This window comes from Canis lupus (genome assembly GCF_048164855.1).
Source record: "Canis lupus baileyi chromosome 16 unlocalized genomic scaffold, mCanLup2.hap1 SUPER_16_unloc_13, whole genome shotgun sequence".
In the NCBI taxonomy this organism is placed as follows: domain Eukaryota; kingdom Metazoa; phylum Chordata; class Mammalia; order Carnivora; family Canidae; genus Canis; species Canis lupus.
This window is the reverse complement of record NW_027326428.1, coordinates 8670-27457: the sequence shown is the minus strand read 5'-3', so window position 1 is coordinate 27457 and position 18788 is coordinate 8670. Positions and strand designations below refer to the sequence as shown.

General features: G+C 46.6%; 1 protein-coding gene across 1 annotated transcript; it reads right to left on the bottom strand.

Moving 5' to 3' along the window:
- Nucleotides 1-12858: 12858 nt before the first annotated feature.
- On the bottom strand, nucleotides 12859-18523 carry LOC140629545 (uncharacterized). Its single transcript, XM_072819061.1, has 6 exons — nucleotides 18442-18523; nucleotides 18296-18378; nucleotides 17842-18190; nucleotides 15809-15952; nucleotides 14823-14902; nucleotides 12859-13209 (listed from the first exon to the last, which is right to left on the bottom strand). Exons 1-6 carry the CDS (start codon nucleotides 18521-18523, stop codon nucleotides 13117-13119), a joined length of 831 nt encoding a protein of 276 aa, XP_072675162.1. The 3' UTR covers nucleotides 12859-13116.
- Nucleotides 18524-18788: the final 265 nt, after the last annotated feature.

The window sequence follows — 18788 nt, the reverse complement described above, 5'->3', positions numbered from 1 at the left end:
GACTCTGGATGCTTGGCCTGGGCCTCCACTCCAGGCACAAAAGGTTCAGGTTCCTCTACAGTGGGCTGGAGAGGTCCTGCAGGGGTCTCCTGCAGGAGTGAAGAAATTTCAAGCTCCTCAGGGAGCTCTGGGGGTTGATCTGGTCCCCCTGGGAAATCCATTGGTCGGTTTTCCTCAGGGTATATGATATCCATACCAGAATCTGAATAATCGTCCTGCAGTTGTTCTAGGAGCTCTTTATTTGCAAATTGGTTTGGAGTTCCAATAACAGCTTTGGCAAGCCTTCGATGCTGAACTAGATCTTTGTCCAGGTTTGGGGATGAAACAAAAAACTTTCTTTGGTTTAAACCCTGACTATCCAGAGGTGGAGCAAGTATTTCCAATGACTGGTGATCTTCTGGCTCATCTCCAGTTTTCATCTTACTTTTGAGTGGAGGAGGCAGAACTATGGCCTGATTCTCATCACCCAACGCTGGAACCACTTGTAAGAGCCTTTCGTGCAGGGTTGGCTTGTCATTCAGATACTGATCTGTCTCTGGGGGCAGCTCACCATTTGAATCCGTGTCCAGGAATGGAACCAAAGTCTCAGTCAACTGCTTAGGCGGGGCCGATATCTGGGCTGGAGCAGAGGACCTCAAGTTATTAAAGCCCCCCCCCCCCCCCCCCCCCCCGCCTCTGCGGGGCGGGTAAGTGCCTGGAGCGATTCATGCAGGAGTTCAGAAGAGTGCGAAGACCAGGGTTCCGGGGGTTCCGGGGATCTCCGAGGGCCGGAGGTCCGACGGGCCCACGCCAGAAGCGGAGCTGCCTGGCCCAACAACCACAATGGTTGCCAGGTAAAGAGAAGTAATAAAACACAGAACATGATACTCTGCGGAGCAGAGACCCAAGCCAGTGGGGCGCTCGGTCTCGCCAGAGAAACCGAAATGTTCAGGGAGCCCGGTGACGCCCCCATTGTTAGCAACTGCGCGCCCCTCCCCCGCCTGCGTCCCACCCTTTATTTACCACCTTTGTGAGCTTGGCACAGCTGGGGTGCGGCTGGGCTCCGAAGCCCCTGGTTCAAGCCTCTTCCCCAGAATCCCCAGGCCAAGCCTCCCTTCCCCTGCAAAGGCCACCACTACCTCCCGCCGAGCTACAGGGAAGGATTTGGGCTGCTGGAGTCTGCAAGGACCCAGACTCCAGCCGCTCTGAGGTGTAGGGTCGGGGTGTGGAGCAGTTTCCCCAGGAAGCAGAAGACCTGGCGTCCCGGAGATTCAAAATGCTAGTCCACTTCTGGCGGATCGAACTTGTCCTCTTCAAAGCTTAAATCCGAGACACATTCCTCCTCCCCCTGGCTGTACTGCTTCTAAGAAAAGAGGCTGACCTGAAGAATAAGCACAGGGACAGTGGGGAGGGGAGCACACTTCACGGTTACTCTGAATGTTGCCATTTCCTCTAAGTTCTCCCATCCGAGTACTAACCAGGCCCGACCCTGCTTAGCTTCCGAGATCAGACGAGATCGGGCGCGTTCAGGGTGGTATGGCCCTAGACTCCTCTAAGTTCTCAATACGCATGTCTGAGTTTTAATTCACTACTGTGTTAGGAGGAGGCTACCTACCACTGAATCAGCGATGGCTCCAAACTCTGTGGGAGGGGCTTGGGGGCATGGGGGGAGGGGAGAGGTGAGCAATTCATTCTGGGAGTGAGAGTCTGAAACCAAGGGACTAGCCCTCCGTTTACATTAGGATGGAAAACTTCCGCGCCCCACCTACACTCAACACACCTGTCAATCTAGAACAAGTAACCTTGAGGTCTACCCTGTGTGCACGCATGGAGAAGGCACTTAAAATGTTGAGGTCAGCATGTTAAACTTTCTGGAAATACTGTAACTAGCGCCCCGTTTACTTCCTTCACTGTCCTTTCTATAATCTCTTTCATTTTAGTCCGTGTTTATGGGCTGGCACAAGCTCTGGAGAACGTAGGTTTTTGTTTTGCTTTGCTTTCAAGGATTTATTTATTCAGAGAGACAGAGGCAGAGACACAGGCTGAGGAAGAAGCAGGCTCCATGCAGGGAGCCCGACGCGGAACTCGATCCGGGTCTCCAGGATCACACCCTGGGCTGCAGGCCGCACTAACCCGCTGCGCCGCCAGGGCTGTTGGAGAGAACGGATTTTATCCTATTCCCAGTGTCTAGCACATACTGTGGTTTTTAAATGGAACTAATTCCATAACTTATTTAGGTCTTATTTAGGAATGGATCTGTTGTTAGAGTCAGGTTTCTGAAATCTATAGCATCAATACTGAATCTCTTTCTCTCACATTTCACAGGAAGCTAGACTTCTTAAAGCGTAAACTTGGATAAGTCTGAAATTTCCTTGACTGGCTTGATTTAAATTGAATTAGAAGAATTTTTGCACAGACAAAACTTCAAATGCTTTTTCAGAAAGTAACCATCTTTTCTTTCTCTACTCTCTTCCCTTCAAAACAAATGTTGCAACTTCGGAGTTAGTTAAATAATCAGAATTCTAGCTCCAAATTAAGTTCTCAATGACATGAAACACATTTTTTGCTCCTTTTATTTTTTTTAACATTCAATATATAGAACATTGGCATTTTATTTTAGAAATTATTTTGTCAACTTAATCCCTAATTCAGCGTTAGGGTTACAGAAAAATTTGTCAGCAAAATATTTCATACAAGATGTGTATGAGATACTGATATCTGGGTAATATACCTTATTTGAAAGACAGTTTTTAAAAAAATATTTTATTTATTCATGAGAGCCACACAGGGATAAGCAGAGACATAGGCAGAGGGAAAAGCAGGCTCCCTGAGGGGAGGGATGTGGGACTCCATCTCATGACCCTGGGATCAGGCCCCAAACCCAAGGCAGATGCTCAACCACTGAGTCACTCAGGTGTCCCAATGCACATAAAGGTTTTCAAATGCTGTAGCATCATCTCACTTAAGGCCATAGTAACTCTGTTCCCAAGTCCCTGAGATTCTGTTTGAGGGGAGCGCTAAAAGGCCGTGTCCTCTTCTATGTCCACAACTATAGGAACACTCTGATGCATTTTGCTCTCCAAATTTCAAAGAAGGTGTCAGAGCCAAGGGCCAAGGCTTCAAGAAAAGCCCTAGAAATTCCCTGCACTCAAAAGCAGTTTCAGAGTTTCACATTTCCCTAAAGATGACAGAACTAACCATAGTCTTCCAAATCCTGTCAGTTGCTTTTAATTATGGTTATAGTGGCTATGGAACACTTTAACTTTAATAGCCAGGTGCTTGAATTAAATCATGTAGCTCCTCTTGGGTTCTGGCATCTGTAATCTCTTCACACTGTCTGTATTCCACAGCTATTTTACCACTTTCTGTAATAAAGTTAACGAGGATCAATTCAGAGTTTTTCTTGTTCTAAAATGTGCTGTACTGGGTCTTATGCTATATGTTAGCAAATTGAACTCCAATAAAAAAAAATAAAAATAAAATTTGCTGTATACAGTAATAGAACCCATCATTAGACATTCTTTTGAAATTTAAAAGCAGAAAATAATAGCATTTTCCTGGAAGTTTTCTCATCTCACACTTCTGTCTTTATCATAACTATTTTTAAAGACTTTATTTGAGAGAGAGAGAGAGAGCGCATAAGCAGGGGGGAGAGACAGAGGGCGAGATAAAAGCAGACTCCCCACTGAACAAGGGAGTCTGACTGTGGGGCTTGATCCCAGGACCCTGGGATCATGACCTGAACCAAAGGCAGACACTTAACTCATTGAGCTACCAAGGCACTCCTCCATCTCAGTTTTTAAAAAGATATGTGTGTGTGTGTGTGTGTTTGTGTGTGTGTGAGAAAGAGAGAGAGAGAGAAAGAGAATGTATGTGAGGGCACTGGTAGAGGGAGGGGCAGAAGGAGAGGGAGAGAATCCCAAGCAGATTCCCTGCTAAGTGTGGAACCCCCAATTCAGGGATCGATCTAGGACCCTGAGATCGTGACCTAAGCCAAAATCAAATGTCCAATGTTGGAGCCATCTAGCCACTCACAAGTCCCTCCATCTCATTTACTGATAAACCAATCACACTTAAAAAAACATTATGCTGGACAATATGCTTTAATATCTGATAGCTCTATTCTCTCTCATTACCCTTCCTTTTTTTTTTTATACTAAAGATTCCTGTATATCCTTAGATTTTTTCCAGAATACATTTAAAAGCAGTTTGTCCAGATCCCCTCCCCAAAGCATATCTTTCCCCCCCACCAAAACATGTCTCTATTTACCTATAATCTATCTACCTACCTATATAGATATGCAGATACAGACAAAAATGTACGTATCTTCAAGAGATTTCTAGATGTTAGCTAATTCAACACCAATCTTGAGGCTGGATTAAGTATCTTTCTAAATCTGTGACCCTGTCTCTCGTAATAACTATTTTTAAGGGTATAGTTCAGTGGCATTAAGTACATTCACATTGTTGTGCAACCATTTCCAGAACATTTTTCTTTTCATGTGCCCAAACTGAGACTCTGTATCCATTCCACAATAACTCCCCATCCCACCCACAGCCCAGCCCCTAGCAACCACCATTCTTCTATTCTGGAAGCCTATTGAGATGATCCCTTCCCTGCTGCTTTCAATCCAGCTGGAGTCCAGTTTTCCTCTCCTTGCAGATACAATATACAATACTTTGGAGAGGGGGCGGGCATGCATCTGAACACTTTATTGGCAGAAACAGGCCTATGTACCTTATAGACAATACAATTTCCCTTAAGGCAAACTAGAGCTACAAGACTTTTTAGCCTAAGGAGTTTTGAATGTGTATTGGATACCACAGCATATTAGGGTGAGGGTTGGCATTTTAGGGCGAGGCCAACAACCCAGACGTTTAGTTTGGTTCTAAAAGGTTGTCAGTCAGAGTTGACAGCTAATGGAGATTCCATCTGATGACCACCGAAGTCAATCTTCACTGGAAGAGCTGCCCAAGCTGGAAACCTGTGACCAATCCAGGGTCAGGGTGAATTCTTACAAGCAAACAAAGCTTCTAATATTTAGCTAGGATTTCTTAGTCTTTTTTTAAAGATTTTATTTATGAGAGAGAGAGAGAGAGAGAGAGAGAGAGAGGCAGCAACACAGGTAGAGGGAGAAGCAGTCGCCATTCACGGAGCTCAACCTGGGACTGGATCTCAGGTCTCCAGGATCAGGCTCTGGGTAGAAGGTGGCGCCAAACCGGTGAGCCACCAGGGCTGCCTGGATTTCTTAGTCTTTAACACTCAAGGCTCTGAAGCAGGGGAACAACTTGGGGACCCTCTACTAATTATAAAATTGGCAAGAAAAAAAAAACCCACAAAAACAAAACAAAACAAAACAAAACAAAGGGCTCCTGGGTAGCTTAGTCTGTTGAGTCTCTGATTCTTGATTTCGGCTCAGGTCATGATCTCAGGGTTGTGAGACTAAACCCCACATTGGAGTCCATGCTGGACTTGGAGCCTGCTTCATATTAGCTCTCTCTTCCTCTCCCTCTACTCCTCCCCTGCCTCCCTCTCTAAGAAAATAAATAAAATAATAGTAAAAAAATAAAATTTCCTTTGAGCACAGCCTGTAACATTCACAGCACTGTAGGTAGAACTCAACAGGGAATATAATCAACACTATTCAATAGGATGACCACTTTCAAGGTTCACAAAAACATAGTTGATCATTACATCAGAATCATATTTACTCAATATGTCAGTGCCAGAAACAAAAACTGAAACCGAACTGATTCAAGAAACATAGTCTAATAAATTCTCCAAGAGGAAAACAATAATGATAAGAAGTTGACATGTTTTGTCTGCTTACCATGTTCCAGGGATAGTTCTAACCTTTTTATATTCATCATCTCGTTTACTCTTACAATATCCCCCATGATGTAAGGTGAATTACCTTAGTTTGCAGATAAAGAAATAGCAGCCTAGAGAGAATAAATACCTACAAATTGGACTCTAAAACCTAAAATTGCATAAGAAATCTAGAGACAGAGATGGACAACAGATACCCAAAGCTTCTAATCACTATATCACTACTTTGTGTTATGGGCAAGCAATCAAGAAAGAAGATTGGATCAAACACTTCCTATGTGGAGGCAAGTCACTGTATACCTATACACTGGGGACAAAAATATTTGCTGTCATTTGTCTCACACATACAACAAAGAACAAATTTGAGACTGCCACTTTGGAAGCATTTGGTGAATTAAAGAATATGAAGTGTTTTCATCCAACTAACTTTTCAAAATGAGTTTATGAGTTTATTTGCTCAAGGAACATGAAGTATTTTAAGGACAAAAAAAAAAAAAAAACAAAAAAACAAAAAAAAAACAATGAAGCAAGTCTTACCTAAAACTGCAACCAACAGTTTTTGGAATGCATCAGACATGGCCTTCTTTATAGGAAGCTTCTGGGTTGTTTTCCTTTTCATCAGAAATGATAAAGGCCCTAAATCCAAACAAAACAAATGAACTTAAAATTTATAGCTGAAAGATAACTGATTTTTATTGTTGTATGTTTAAAAGGAAAGTGCATCCATGATTCTTAGATCATTATCCTAGCAACTAAGGGCAGGCATAACACAAGAGTTTGGTGGAATGGCTCTGCTGTAGGTGTATCCTGGAAGGGCACATTCTTACTGCCCTGATCTCTCTCAGAAGTTCCTGAAGTACCAGAAGGGAGGTGCAAGCCAAAAAGGTGGCACAAATCTCACATCACAGATTTCAAATGGACAAGTAGAAACTCTACTTCTACAGACCCTACCTACTCTCCTGTGCATCAAGGGCTGGAATCACACAGTAAGAAACATTTGGTGTTAGTGCACATGACCTGGTCTCTTCCTAAGCATCACCCACCCACCCACCCTGTTAGCCTATTTGCTAACAGCCCTGTCCCTGCCTTAAAACCCTAAGCCGAGGGACACCTGGGTGGCTCAGCGGTTGAGTGTCTGCCTTCAGCCCAGGGCATGATCCTGGGGTCCCCGGGATCGACTCCCACATTGGGCTCCTTGCATGAAGCCTGCTTCTCCCTCTGCCTATGTCTCTGCCCTCTGTATGTGTGTGTGTCTCTCATGAATATATAAATAAAATCTTCAAAAACAAACAAACAACTCAGAGCTTAAGTGCTATGAACTCTGGGGAAAAAACAGTATCAATCGGAATACCTTTTCTAGGAATCTATATTTGTTTCTTTACACGGCAGCCCTTTTATAGGAGGCAAAGGACTGAACATTTACACAAGAGTTTATTTAAATCTTTAGTTGATAATTTTGCTGGCACAATTGAAGGCTACAAGAGATCTGAATTTGAAGGACTAGGACTATTTTAGCACAAGGCAAATTCTTAACCAAAAATAAGAAAAATATTACTTCCCTCTTCCTAAACTTCTTGGCAGAAAGTCAGCTTTTGAATTTTAAAGCTAAAGGTTCTTTCAGGTATTGCCTATGATTTAAAAAAAAAAAAAGAAAGAAAGAAAAAAAAAAAAAAACGTGCATTGTAGGGCAGAAATACTTCACCCAGCGCTTTAGTAGCTCAGCAAGGGGAAAGACTTGATGATATATCTGAAAAGATGAGTTTTGGAAAGATTCTACCTCCACTCCACTCTACCTCCACCTCTACCTCCACTGTAAACAGACCTTCCTGCAGCTTATCCAAAGGCTCCTGGACCAAGCCAACTCCAAGACTCTTGCACTCATAGGATGGCAACACCACCTCTAAAGCACAGAAGAATTGCAGGCTCTGCTTCTGAAGGGGTTCCGTGGTATCTTCATTTTCCCTTTCTTCAAGGTCAGAAAGATCCTGAAGCTGTTGGGATTTTCCATTAAAGGTCCTTCCTAGGATCTCAAGATGTTTTCTTATTAGAAATAAGAACTAAACTCCAGCAAACCTAGCTAACAGTTGAAGTATCCTATAGCTTCAAAATCAAGTAAGACTTGCAAATGAACTATTAGATATAGACAATTGTTTTCTATTCTACACCCTACAAATATTGGTGAAAATTATGGACACCACCACCCAAATCATTGAGAGTATTATTAATTTTAGGTGGCAGGCCAATGTTCAGGTCCGTCCACTTAGAGGACTCTCACATCTCCCCATTCCAGTTCTCTCTTCTCTAATGTCCAAGATTTCGATGTTGAAGTGAGTCTGATTAGTCAAAGAAAATCTATAAAGTTTGCCTTGATGATCCTTTTTGACCATCCATTGAAACCAAAATAATAATTTGCCAATTCTTGGCATTGGGAGCTGTTTAGGGCAAGGGCCTGATGTTGAACTGCTTTATGTTTGGTCCCAAGATGAACCTAAAGACATGAGAGAGAGATCGAAAAATATCACAACCTGCACATAGGCTAGTTTTGGATACACCTGAGAATTATCAATACCTATTTCATGAACTGATTGTGAAGATTAAATAGGCTACAACATTGTAAGCAATGAGCTCATAGTAAGCCCTAAATGAGTGTTATTTATCATTGTTAAGCTACAGTACTTTTCCGCATCATTTCTAGGGCCTCTGATTAATTGGAAGATTTCCGTCACCTCTAGTGGTGAGAGTGATGATGAAAGCAAGGAAGCCCTCCAGAAGCAAATGACAGGGTTGTAGGTGAGCAAAGGAAGTAGATTGTTTTTGTTGTCCCATCCTGTAGCTCCTGTCTGAGAACACAACCTGAAGAGCAGACAAGATGGAGCTAACAGGGACATAGGACCTTAATCTGCAACACTCCTCTCCCCAAGTTACTAACCTGTTAGAACAAGGAATATACATACTTCTATAAATTTTATAAGCAACGAAACAATTAGAGGTTATTTGCATTAAATAGCTCCTTTGAGAATGCAAATGCCTCCAGTGTTAACTCTCTAAATAATTTACATTCTGTGGTGAATTTCTTATATCCACTAGTTTAGTCCTAAATGCCTATGTCAACTTTAGGCAGGATGTAGTATATTAACATATTCATAAATATTTAAATAATTCAAATAAAGTCATAGCACTATTGGTTTTCAATTTTTTTAAAGTTTTATTTATTCATGAGAGACACACAGAGAGAGGTAGAGACATAAGCAGAGGGAGAAGCAGGCTCCCTTGGGGAGCCAGATGCAGCACTGATTCCCACAACCCCAGGATCACGCCCTGAGCTTAACCACTGAGCCACCTAGGTTTCCCAGCACTATTAATTCTTTTTTTTTTTAAGATTTATTTATTTATTAGAGACGCAGAGAGAGAGAGAGAGACAGAGAGAGACAAAGGAAGAAGCAGGCTCCAGGAAGGAAGCTTGACATGGGCAGCACTAAACCACTAAGCCACCAGGGCTGCCCTATTAATTCTTCATTGTTTGTTCCTCCATCCTTCTCTATCACTAGTTCATAAGCTCCATTAGTGCTTGAAGGAAACATATCTTATTCTTTTCTCATTCCTAGAACCAAGTACATTCTGTTGTTCATTGAAAGAATCAATGAAAGAATGAGTGATAAGAAAATGAAAGTACTTTCTCTAGCTGAAGCTGCCTGCTGGGAAGGAGAAATGAAGACAAACTTTTAAATGTTGAGTGCTGCAGGGGAGGCTAATAGTGAGGCATAGTGGAGCTGTTCTGGACAAGAAGGAAGCTTCAGAAGGGCTCTGAGCCTCCGAGTTGGAGAGATAGCTGTCACCTTGGATAAGCTTGCCAACCAATTTTCTTCATGCTACCGAAAAACGCTCTCAGGTGCCTTAGACCTTTCCTTGATTTATTTGATTTAAGACATTATTCTTTTTTCTGTACTTATAAAAGGCAAAAAACAACAACAAAAAGCCCAACCAGGAACTATGTGTAGTTGCCAAAGTATTAAAGAACACATAAGTAAACTGGCTAACAATTTTGGAAAGCAGGAGTAATAACCCAAGGTTCTGTGTTAAATAAATAAAGAGGGTGCCTGGATGGCTCAGATGGTTGGGCACCTGCCTTCGGCTCAGGTTGTGATCCCAGGTTCTTGGGATCAAGTCCTGCCTGCATCAGGCTCCCTCCTCAGCAGAGAGTCTGCTTCTCCCTCTCATGGTCTCATCCTCTTTCAAATGAATAGGTGAAATTAAAAAAATAAATAAATTCACATAATAGTAAATATAAGCAACACTCTTCTTGTGAAGATTTCCTAAAATAAGAGGCAGCATAAAATGACACGGGATTCATTTTTTTAACGGTTTTATTTCCTTATTCATGAGAGAGAAAGAGAGAAAAACAGAGACACAAGCAGAGGGAGAAGTGGGCTCCATGCAGGGAGCCCGATGTGGGGCTCCAGGATCACGCCCTGGGCTGAAGGCAGGCGCTAAACCGCTGAGCCACCCGGGGATCCCCGACACCGGATTTAACATCAATTGGGGGTTGATCTCTCGCTTCCAGTTTTTGTCATGAACCCTAAGTAAGCCACTTAACTATCCTGAGTTCGAGTTTCTTCGTGTAAAAAAAGGAAAAGGAAAACAAGTAAAAGAAAAACACAAAAACGACACAGCCACCCAAGGAAACCAGAGGATCGATGTAGCAATGCACCCGAAAGCATTCTGTAAATCAGGAGTGCTCTATGAATGCTAGTCTGTTGTCACAGAATTCGGCACTTTGTGCCAGCGGAGTTAGGAATTTCCTACTTGACCCACCTTCAGTGGAGAATTCTGAAACAGATGCTTCTCGTGACATGCCCTTTGTGCTCTGTGAGCATCCCTTGCTGAATAAAACTTGATGATGGCACAGAAACCAGGGCGGGCCACTGCCGCGTTTGGGAAGACTCCTACCGAATACAGGAGGCCGAACTGGGAGAATGCTGTGACCAGAGAGCGCTGCGGGCTGGTCCCGCACCAAATACGTACATGAAATTTCACGCCCAGAAACCAAAACTGCCCGTTCCCTTATATTCCCTAAACCCTCTGCACAGGCAACCCAAGCACTTGTCACTTCGCGAACAGGTTTTCCTCTGGAACCCTAAGATTCGAAAAGCATTAGGAGGCAACAGGCGCTGGCTGTGGAGCGCTGCCCCTCAAAAGTCTCTTGGGGCTGAGCGGCCGCCGAGGTCCCCTCTAGAACCAGGGTGCCTCTCAGCGGAGACTACAAAGCGCTGAGGGGTAAGGCCAGTCTCCAGGGCTCCCGGTCACCCGGTCACCGAGGGGGCGGCCTTCTCCCTGCCCCCTCCATCCTGGCTCGGCTCCCGGGCAAGGCCTCGGCCGAGGGTCCGGACTTAGCTCCCACACCAGCAAGGTTTTATCCCTCTCGGTGGGAACCGCAAAAGACACCGACTCCGCCACCCTCGCGTCACTGCTCGCAAGGTGCCCCCGCGCTTCTTCAAGAGAGGCGGGGCCGGGGGCGGGGCCGGCTCGGCGGGAGTGGGGAGAGCCCCGCCCCGCCCCGCCCGCCCTGGCCCCCCACTCTGCGCGGGTCTCTAACTCTACTTCCCCTCCCGCAGCCCCACCGCGCCAGAGTCCTAGAGCTTCCTTCTTCTCTTCGAGTGAATTTTTAGGGTAGAGTCCAAAGGGTGAGCTTCCAGGATCCCAGCGTACGGTCATCTTTATAGCAACTGGCGTCAGCGGCACTGCCAGAGAAGATGTAGAGTCCTAGGCCGTTAGTAGTTACCTACTGACCTTTAAACATGTGCATTTCTCCGGTCGCCTGGCTGGCTCAGTGGTTGGGGGTTTCCTTCCGCGAGGGCTAGGGCGTGATCCCGGGATGCCAGGATCCGTCCCACCTCGGGCTCCCCTGGGGGAGACCCCTTCTCCCTCTGCCTACGTCTCTGCCTCTCTCTGTGTGTTTCTCATGAATCAATAAAATCTTTAAACATTTTTTTAGATTTCTCAACTCCGTGTGGGAAATGATCTCTAAAGATAGAATACTTTGGCTTAATGCTTTCAGGAGGCACGCCTGGGTGGCTCAATGGTTGAGCATCTGCCTTCCGCTCAGGGTGTGATCCTGGGGTGCACGATTGAGTCCCACATCAGGCTCCTTGCAGGGAGCCTGTTTCTCCCTCTGCCTGTCTCTCTGCCCCTCTCTCTCTCTCTCTCTCTCTCTCTCTCTATATATATATATATATATATATATATATATATATATATATAAAACAAAATCTATCCCATTTTATTATCCTAAAAATATGACCTTCATTTTTCATGCTAAAAAATGTTTTATGAAGAGTTGCTGATAGAGGATAGTTTTAATGAGTGCTTTTACCTGAGCTTTAAAATAAAAAGTTGGAATTTTTTTCCAACTTTGTTGATGTTTTACTGGTCTGTGAAATCCAAGTGAAGGCCCAGAAGTAGGGATATCAGTGGCCCAAGTGGGACAGTTTAATCAAACAGTGTTGTTAGCTATGTGCAGGACATTCCTCCAACTGCCCCTTTTCTGTCTTTGCATTGTCCTTATGCACGTTTTACTCCGCATTAGCACCTTCAGATCCCAAATAGAGATGCCTTTATTTTCTTAAACATCTAGATTTTAGCCCATTCTCTGAAAGCACCCCCAAATCATTGGCACCTGGCACCATCTCTTGACCCCAGCCAGCACTACTTTCTCCACCTCAATATACAAGACCCTTAGCCCCAACCATTATCTTCTTCGGAATCTTCTTTTACTCTGAAAGTAGTTGGCTTTGGAGGAATAACCGGGATCCTGATACTGTTTTAACCCAAAAATTGTAGATTTTATTACCCATCTCATTATCCATTGTATTCATTGTATGTATCCACTCAATTATTATACCCATTGGTTGAGTATGTCTCCGCTTCTCTGGGTAGCTTATAAACACCTCAAGAACAATAGTTGTGGTTTATTTTCCTTCTTCTAGTGCCTGCCACACTCTTAGATTAGGTACTGGAATATATCTAGAATTAAAAATGAACAAATCAACACATTCTTTGCACAAGGAATGCTTTAATAATTATCCAAATATAACAACTTCTTCATTGTGGTCCTCTTGGTTTGCAAATGAGAGTCAGAACCAGAGGCCTGGGCCCAGACAGGTACAAGGAGGAAGCCCGAGAAAACCATTTATTCCTGGGGGCTATGGTCAGGTTTATTGGTAAATGGGAAGGAAAGAAAATAACCTGAAGCAGAGGCAAGAGGAAGGAGAAATGAATTCCTGAGTGAGAAGAGGAGCTCTGGAATGACTCTACGGCAGCCCTGTGTCCTGTCTCATCCCGAGAAACATCCTGTCATCCAGTAGGAGAGTGGCCGGCCTGCACAGTGCAACCTCCATGCTACCCTGTGGAAAGAAAACAGATTGGTTCTTGTTTTTACCACTCAGTAAGCTCCTTCTGCACCTACATGACCCAGATCTTAGAGCAGTGCTCAGAATCCCCTTCATTCCTAGCTCTCTGCTTTGTCCCCCCTGGCCCTCTGATTCTTCCCTTAAATTTCCCCTATCTGTGGTCTTTGTCCTCTACTTCCCCCACCCGATATGCTTCCACATTTTCAAATCCTTCTCTTCCTCTGAAGTAGGAGAGCACCATTGTAGAAGGATGAAAGATACTAAATAAATTAAAAGGTAAATAAATAAATAATCAATCTCAGGTGCAACCATTGACTCTTCCTCCAGAACAGGTCAGCCCTCATAGCCATCAGTGTCCCTTGTGCGTGGTGTTTCTAGAGTAGGCAAGGCACTTAACTCCCTCCATCCTCACAGACGCCTGGAGGCCAGTTGTAGTCAACTGGCCAGTTGTATATACAGCCAGTTGTATTCTGTGTATATCTGGTTTGAAGCTCAGAAAAGTAAAGTAAACATCCTAATGTCCACCGTCGTGGACAAATGCTGACAGGGGCATTTACATTTACAGAAAACGTTGCTGCCAATTAGCGAGAGGGGACCCTGTGGCAACCATGAAGGTATAGCTCAATTGCTCCCAGGCCTCCAGCTGATGGAACCAAGCAGGGATCTGCATCCAAACTGAACCAATCAGGTTCTTTATCCCAGGCACTTGGACAGGGACTAAGCCTAGGCAGTCTCTGTTGCTGCTCAGGACATTAGCCCATCCACTTGGGGCAGCCAGAGTCTGTGCTGTGGAATGTGGAGCAGAGAATGCTGCTCTCTACCAAGAAAGTAGTGAAGCAAATGCACCAGGAGGCAGAAACTTGCCAGGAAAAGCTGGCTGACACTTTCCAGCTCTGCTTCCATTACCTTCTGAGGTCTAGCCGCACCTGTGTAAGCTCAGTGAGACACCTTGTGCCCTCAGGATACAGCTCCCTCAACTCACTTGAGTTACTTTGTTACTGCATCCAAAAGAGTTTTATTTATTTATTTTTTAAAGATCTATTTTTTTTAAAGATTTTATTTATTCATGTGAGACACACAGAGAGAGACAGAAACATGGGCAGAGGGAGAAGCAGGCTCCCTGATGTGGGATTCGATCCCAGGCCCTGGGGGATCACCACCTGAGCTGAAGGCAGATGATCAACCACTGAGCCACCCAGGCACCCAAATATTTATTTATTTATTTATTTTGAGAGAGAGAGAGAGAGAGCGAGCACCCTAACGGGGTGAGGGCCAGAGGGAGAGGGGGAAATCCCAAGCAGACTCTGTGCTGGTGTGGAGCCTGACATGGGGCTTGAATCATGAGTGTGAGATCATGACTTGAGTGGAAATCAAGAGTTGGACGCTCAACTGACTCAGCCATCCAGACGCCCCCTCTAAAATAATTTTAGTACATCAGAGAAAGACCCAGATCCTGGGTATTGTAAGTCAGAGTTCCAAGCCCTGCCACTCTCCCACATTTTTCTAGGCTATAAAAGGGTCTAGTCCTTGCCTACTGTGCCTTTCTCTGTCACTACAACCTTCCCAGTGCTCTGGCTGCTAACTTAGTCCCACAGTGTTCTCCTCACCAGTTCTTCATACCCCCTGCTCCAGAGACAATCTTTTTTTGCACAGCTGATGGCTGAGAGAAGATTGAGGCTCAGTACGTCTGGAAGGGAGAGAGAGAGAGAGAGAGAGAGAGAGAGCGCACCTGTGAGAACAGAGGACTAAGACTGAGGCAAGCTCTCTCTCCCTTGGCTTGTCCCTGCGCTGGCATGTACCCCCCAGGGGCTGAGTATTTCCAGATTAGGCAAAGCCTCCCTCCCAGAGGCCTATTTAGACATCCCCACAATGGGGATAGGGAGTGGCCTGGGTTCTGGCAGGAGGCACAGGACAACTGTTTACCCCCATACTTCCTAGTCAGGGTAGATGGTAGTTCATGCCACGTTTGAGGGTTTCTAGGGAGAGGAGATGTCAAAACAGGCAGCATAGAGACCAAGGTAAATCTTGCCTGATCAGGGAGGCTCTTCAGATGAAGAGTCTCGGGATATGAATCAGAGTATGAAAGAGGAGAGAAGGTCCAAGTCATGGACCTATGGAGCCTCCTGGAGCGGCTCTGAGGTGGGCAGTTTGCACTTGGCCTTTAATCAGACATTGGCCAAAGTTTTTACTTGATGGTTAGAGTGGAGCCTTCAGGGCCACCAGCCTGGAATTCGGCACTGGTTCTATGAGCCTCAGTTTGCTCATCTGAAAAGTGGGCATAATAGTTTCCATCACATGAAACGCTGGGTAAAATGGGCTCTGCAGGTAAAATGGTTAGTATATAACACACTCTCAAGAAATGTTGGCTGCTGCTGTTGCTCCTGCTCTGCTATTAACTATGCAGAGCTTTTCTAGAACCCGTACACCAAAGAATCTGCTAAGTGGATGGGCACTACAGCCACTTGTCAAGTCCTCTGCTCAGCAAAAACATTCCTGGACTCCATGGGCAGTCCCTCTGGGGACATTCCCAGGCCTTGCATAGGAATAGAAGTCCTGTGAGTAGAGCTTTCCCACCCTGGAGCCCTGGCCAGACCTTGACAGTCCTCGTGGCAAATGTTTTCTGAGTGACTCCTGTCATCATTGCACCAGTAATGGCTGTTGATCTGGAAGCTGCCGTCTGCGTTTTCATTTCCCTTCGATATGTTGAATCTGCTTTCCACAAAAGCCAGACATAGCCCTTCAAACAGGGAGAAGAGGGTTTTTAGAAGAGGGTTTTATGTTTTTAAAAGAGTGGGTTTTTTTTGTTTGTTTTTAGGGTTATTGAGCTGAAGGAGGAGGGAGATGGAGAGAGGGAGATCAGGAAGCGGAAGAAAGACAAGAGGATAGGCACTTTTACGGAGGGATATTGAAGGTAGACAGGCATTCAATTTTCAAAGAAGTGAGACTATAAATGGCAAGCAAAGACAATGGGTCTCTTTGGGGCCCTTTACAATTACTGTCAAACAGCCAATCCCTTTGGGCCTGGTACCAGAACTTAGAGGGGATGTGTATCCAAAAAGCCCAGGAAATTATAAATTATAAATGTTAACAAATGGGCCTGGGTGCCTCCTGAATGTCTAGATACTCTGGGGGAACTTGGCTCTCTCAGTTCAAGGGCAATCCAAATGGTCAAAACTCAACGATCCAGCACCTACAAAAAGAGGAAGCAATTCAAAAGCCTCCAAACCCACCTAGCCATCAGCTTCCCCAGGATCCACTCACCTACACTCTTCCCGACATGTAACATCACGTCTAGTACTGTGTTCCCTGTGTTCAGTACTGGGACTAACTTGCAATCAGCTCTGGCTGGGAGGAGCCCCGGGTGAGGGTCGTCTCTAAATGCCAGGAAAACCTTCATGGGCATGGGTCTGTGACCACAGCCAACCCCACATAGTGCAACCCCCTGAGTTTCTACAGATTACAGTCCAAAAGACAGTGATAAGCTTCCAGTGTCCCAGGCTGAATGAGTAGCCATCCCTCACCTTCCAGGTATTTGGATGATAAGGTACCATTGCAGCAGCCAACACAAGTAACATAATATGAATGCTAGAAACACAATCCTTGAGGACAGGTGCAGGAGCGCAGACATTCAGGAAAACCTCTTGAACCACGGGACATAGATCTCTACTCCTCCACACTTACTTACCATCTGAGGCCCTGTAGCAATGGAGCTACTCAGTAACTACCCGGCTCTGAAAAAGCACCTGGATTGGCTGTTGGGGGGCAGCAGGTGGGGCTGGCAAGAGACTGCACTAAGTTTTCAGATCAGATGGGGACCGCATTAAGGGAAGAATGGGCACAGAGCTGAGAGGAAGAGATGGGGGCATGGAGGCCTCATTTTAAGAAGATTGGGTTGGGGTGGTAGGAACTGGGGCGGCAAGAGTCGGGGGCAGTTTAGCAAAGATGAAGTGTTCTCAGGATGGCTGCAGGTGGAAAGAAAGCATGTGGTGGGCTGGGAAGTGAGGGCTTGAGTCGGTGTGGACAAGAAGATGCATCGAAGACTTGGGATAGGGCAGAGATCAGAGCTATCAAGAAGGGGGTGAGCTCAACAGGGCATCCGCTTGGATGGCAGGCATTGAATAAGGGTGGGTGGAGGTGGGTGTTAGGGCTGAGCAGACCTTCCGGGACTGGGATAAGAAAGCTGGGTCAGAAAAGGGGAAAGCCATAGCGGTGGGGCTCAGGGGAGGTTGGCGTGGAGCACGGGGATTGCCACAGGGGTTGAGGGGTGAGGATGTGATGCCTCAGAGGGCGGAGGAGGGATGTGTCTGCGCTCGGGGTTGGAACTGGACTCCCAGGGGGTCAAGAGCGTGGCTGCATTTACGCGACGCCAGGGGCGAGGGGGTGGGGGTACGTGCTGGGCTCGGGTCCCCGTCGGGAGAAGATGGAGGGGGCGGTCAGCAGGGGCTGTGCCGGCTGAAGGCTCGGCTCCGAGGGGGTAGGGCGCGGGCTTACAACGGGGAAGGCAAAGGGTTCTGAAGCAGGACAGCGCAAAGGCGACCAGGGGTCGGGACCACGGAACGCGCCCGCCGCCCGTTCGCATCTCGACCCCGCCCCCCTCCCCCCTCCTCCCCCTGACCCCGGACTCACCAGAGCGAGCGGGGAGGGGGCGGGGTCGCTCCTGGCCGCTGCAGCCTCTCAGCCTCCGACCCGACGCTCCGGCCTCTCCGCCACCGACGCCCGGAAACTGCGCTCGAGGCGCCTGACGCCAACCCGGCGGTTGGGCGCTCGGCCCCGCCCCCGGCCCGCGGAGCCAATGGCGGGGCGGGAGGAGCCGCGGGGCGGGGCCAACGTTCCCGAAGCCGAGTTCCCCAACGGCCAGCGGGTGAGCGGTCTGGGAGGCTTGGACTCCACTAAGGGGAGAGGGAGATCCGCCTGCAGAGGTGAGGCCACTAAGCGAGGTCACCGACCTAAGAGGAGCTTGGCCCAAGGCCCGCCTCTAGCAGTGTCTGCGTCAGACTAGATCCCGGCTTCTGGGTCCGTGATCTCGCCTGGCCGCAGCGCCATGCGTGTAACGTTGGCCTCCTGAGGGGTAGGTTCCCACTGGTAAAATCAGACCAGTGACGTCTACGCTATTTTTGCCTCCCTGAGGGCATGGGCGCTGGTGGTGCTTGCAGCCCGGGGGCTCTGAGGGAAAAAAGTATACGTGTTTTGACCCTATCTTGTACCAACAGGGCGTCTTTAGCTCACCGCTCCCTCCTCCTCGGGACTTTCTCAGGTACCTGCCCATCAGCCCCTGAGGCACAAACCTGGAGGATCTGGTTCTTCTCATCTAGCCAGGTACTTGTGTGTCTGCTTTCCTCGGTAGAGTTGACATTTCTTTTGCAGGTGGACTCAGAACAAAAGGTCCAAAGTGTGTGAGAGGGGGGATGTCTGCTTTGGTCACTTCTCACCTGCAGGCTTTGGTCCAGCGGGGAGCGTAGGCCTGAGTGTGGGGACAGTGCCCAGAGGCAGAGGTACTACTAACTGCATGTCCAGGGGGACTTTGGGAGTATTTATAGGGCTGGCCTGGGAACAGGGCACCTCTTGGAAGCAAG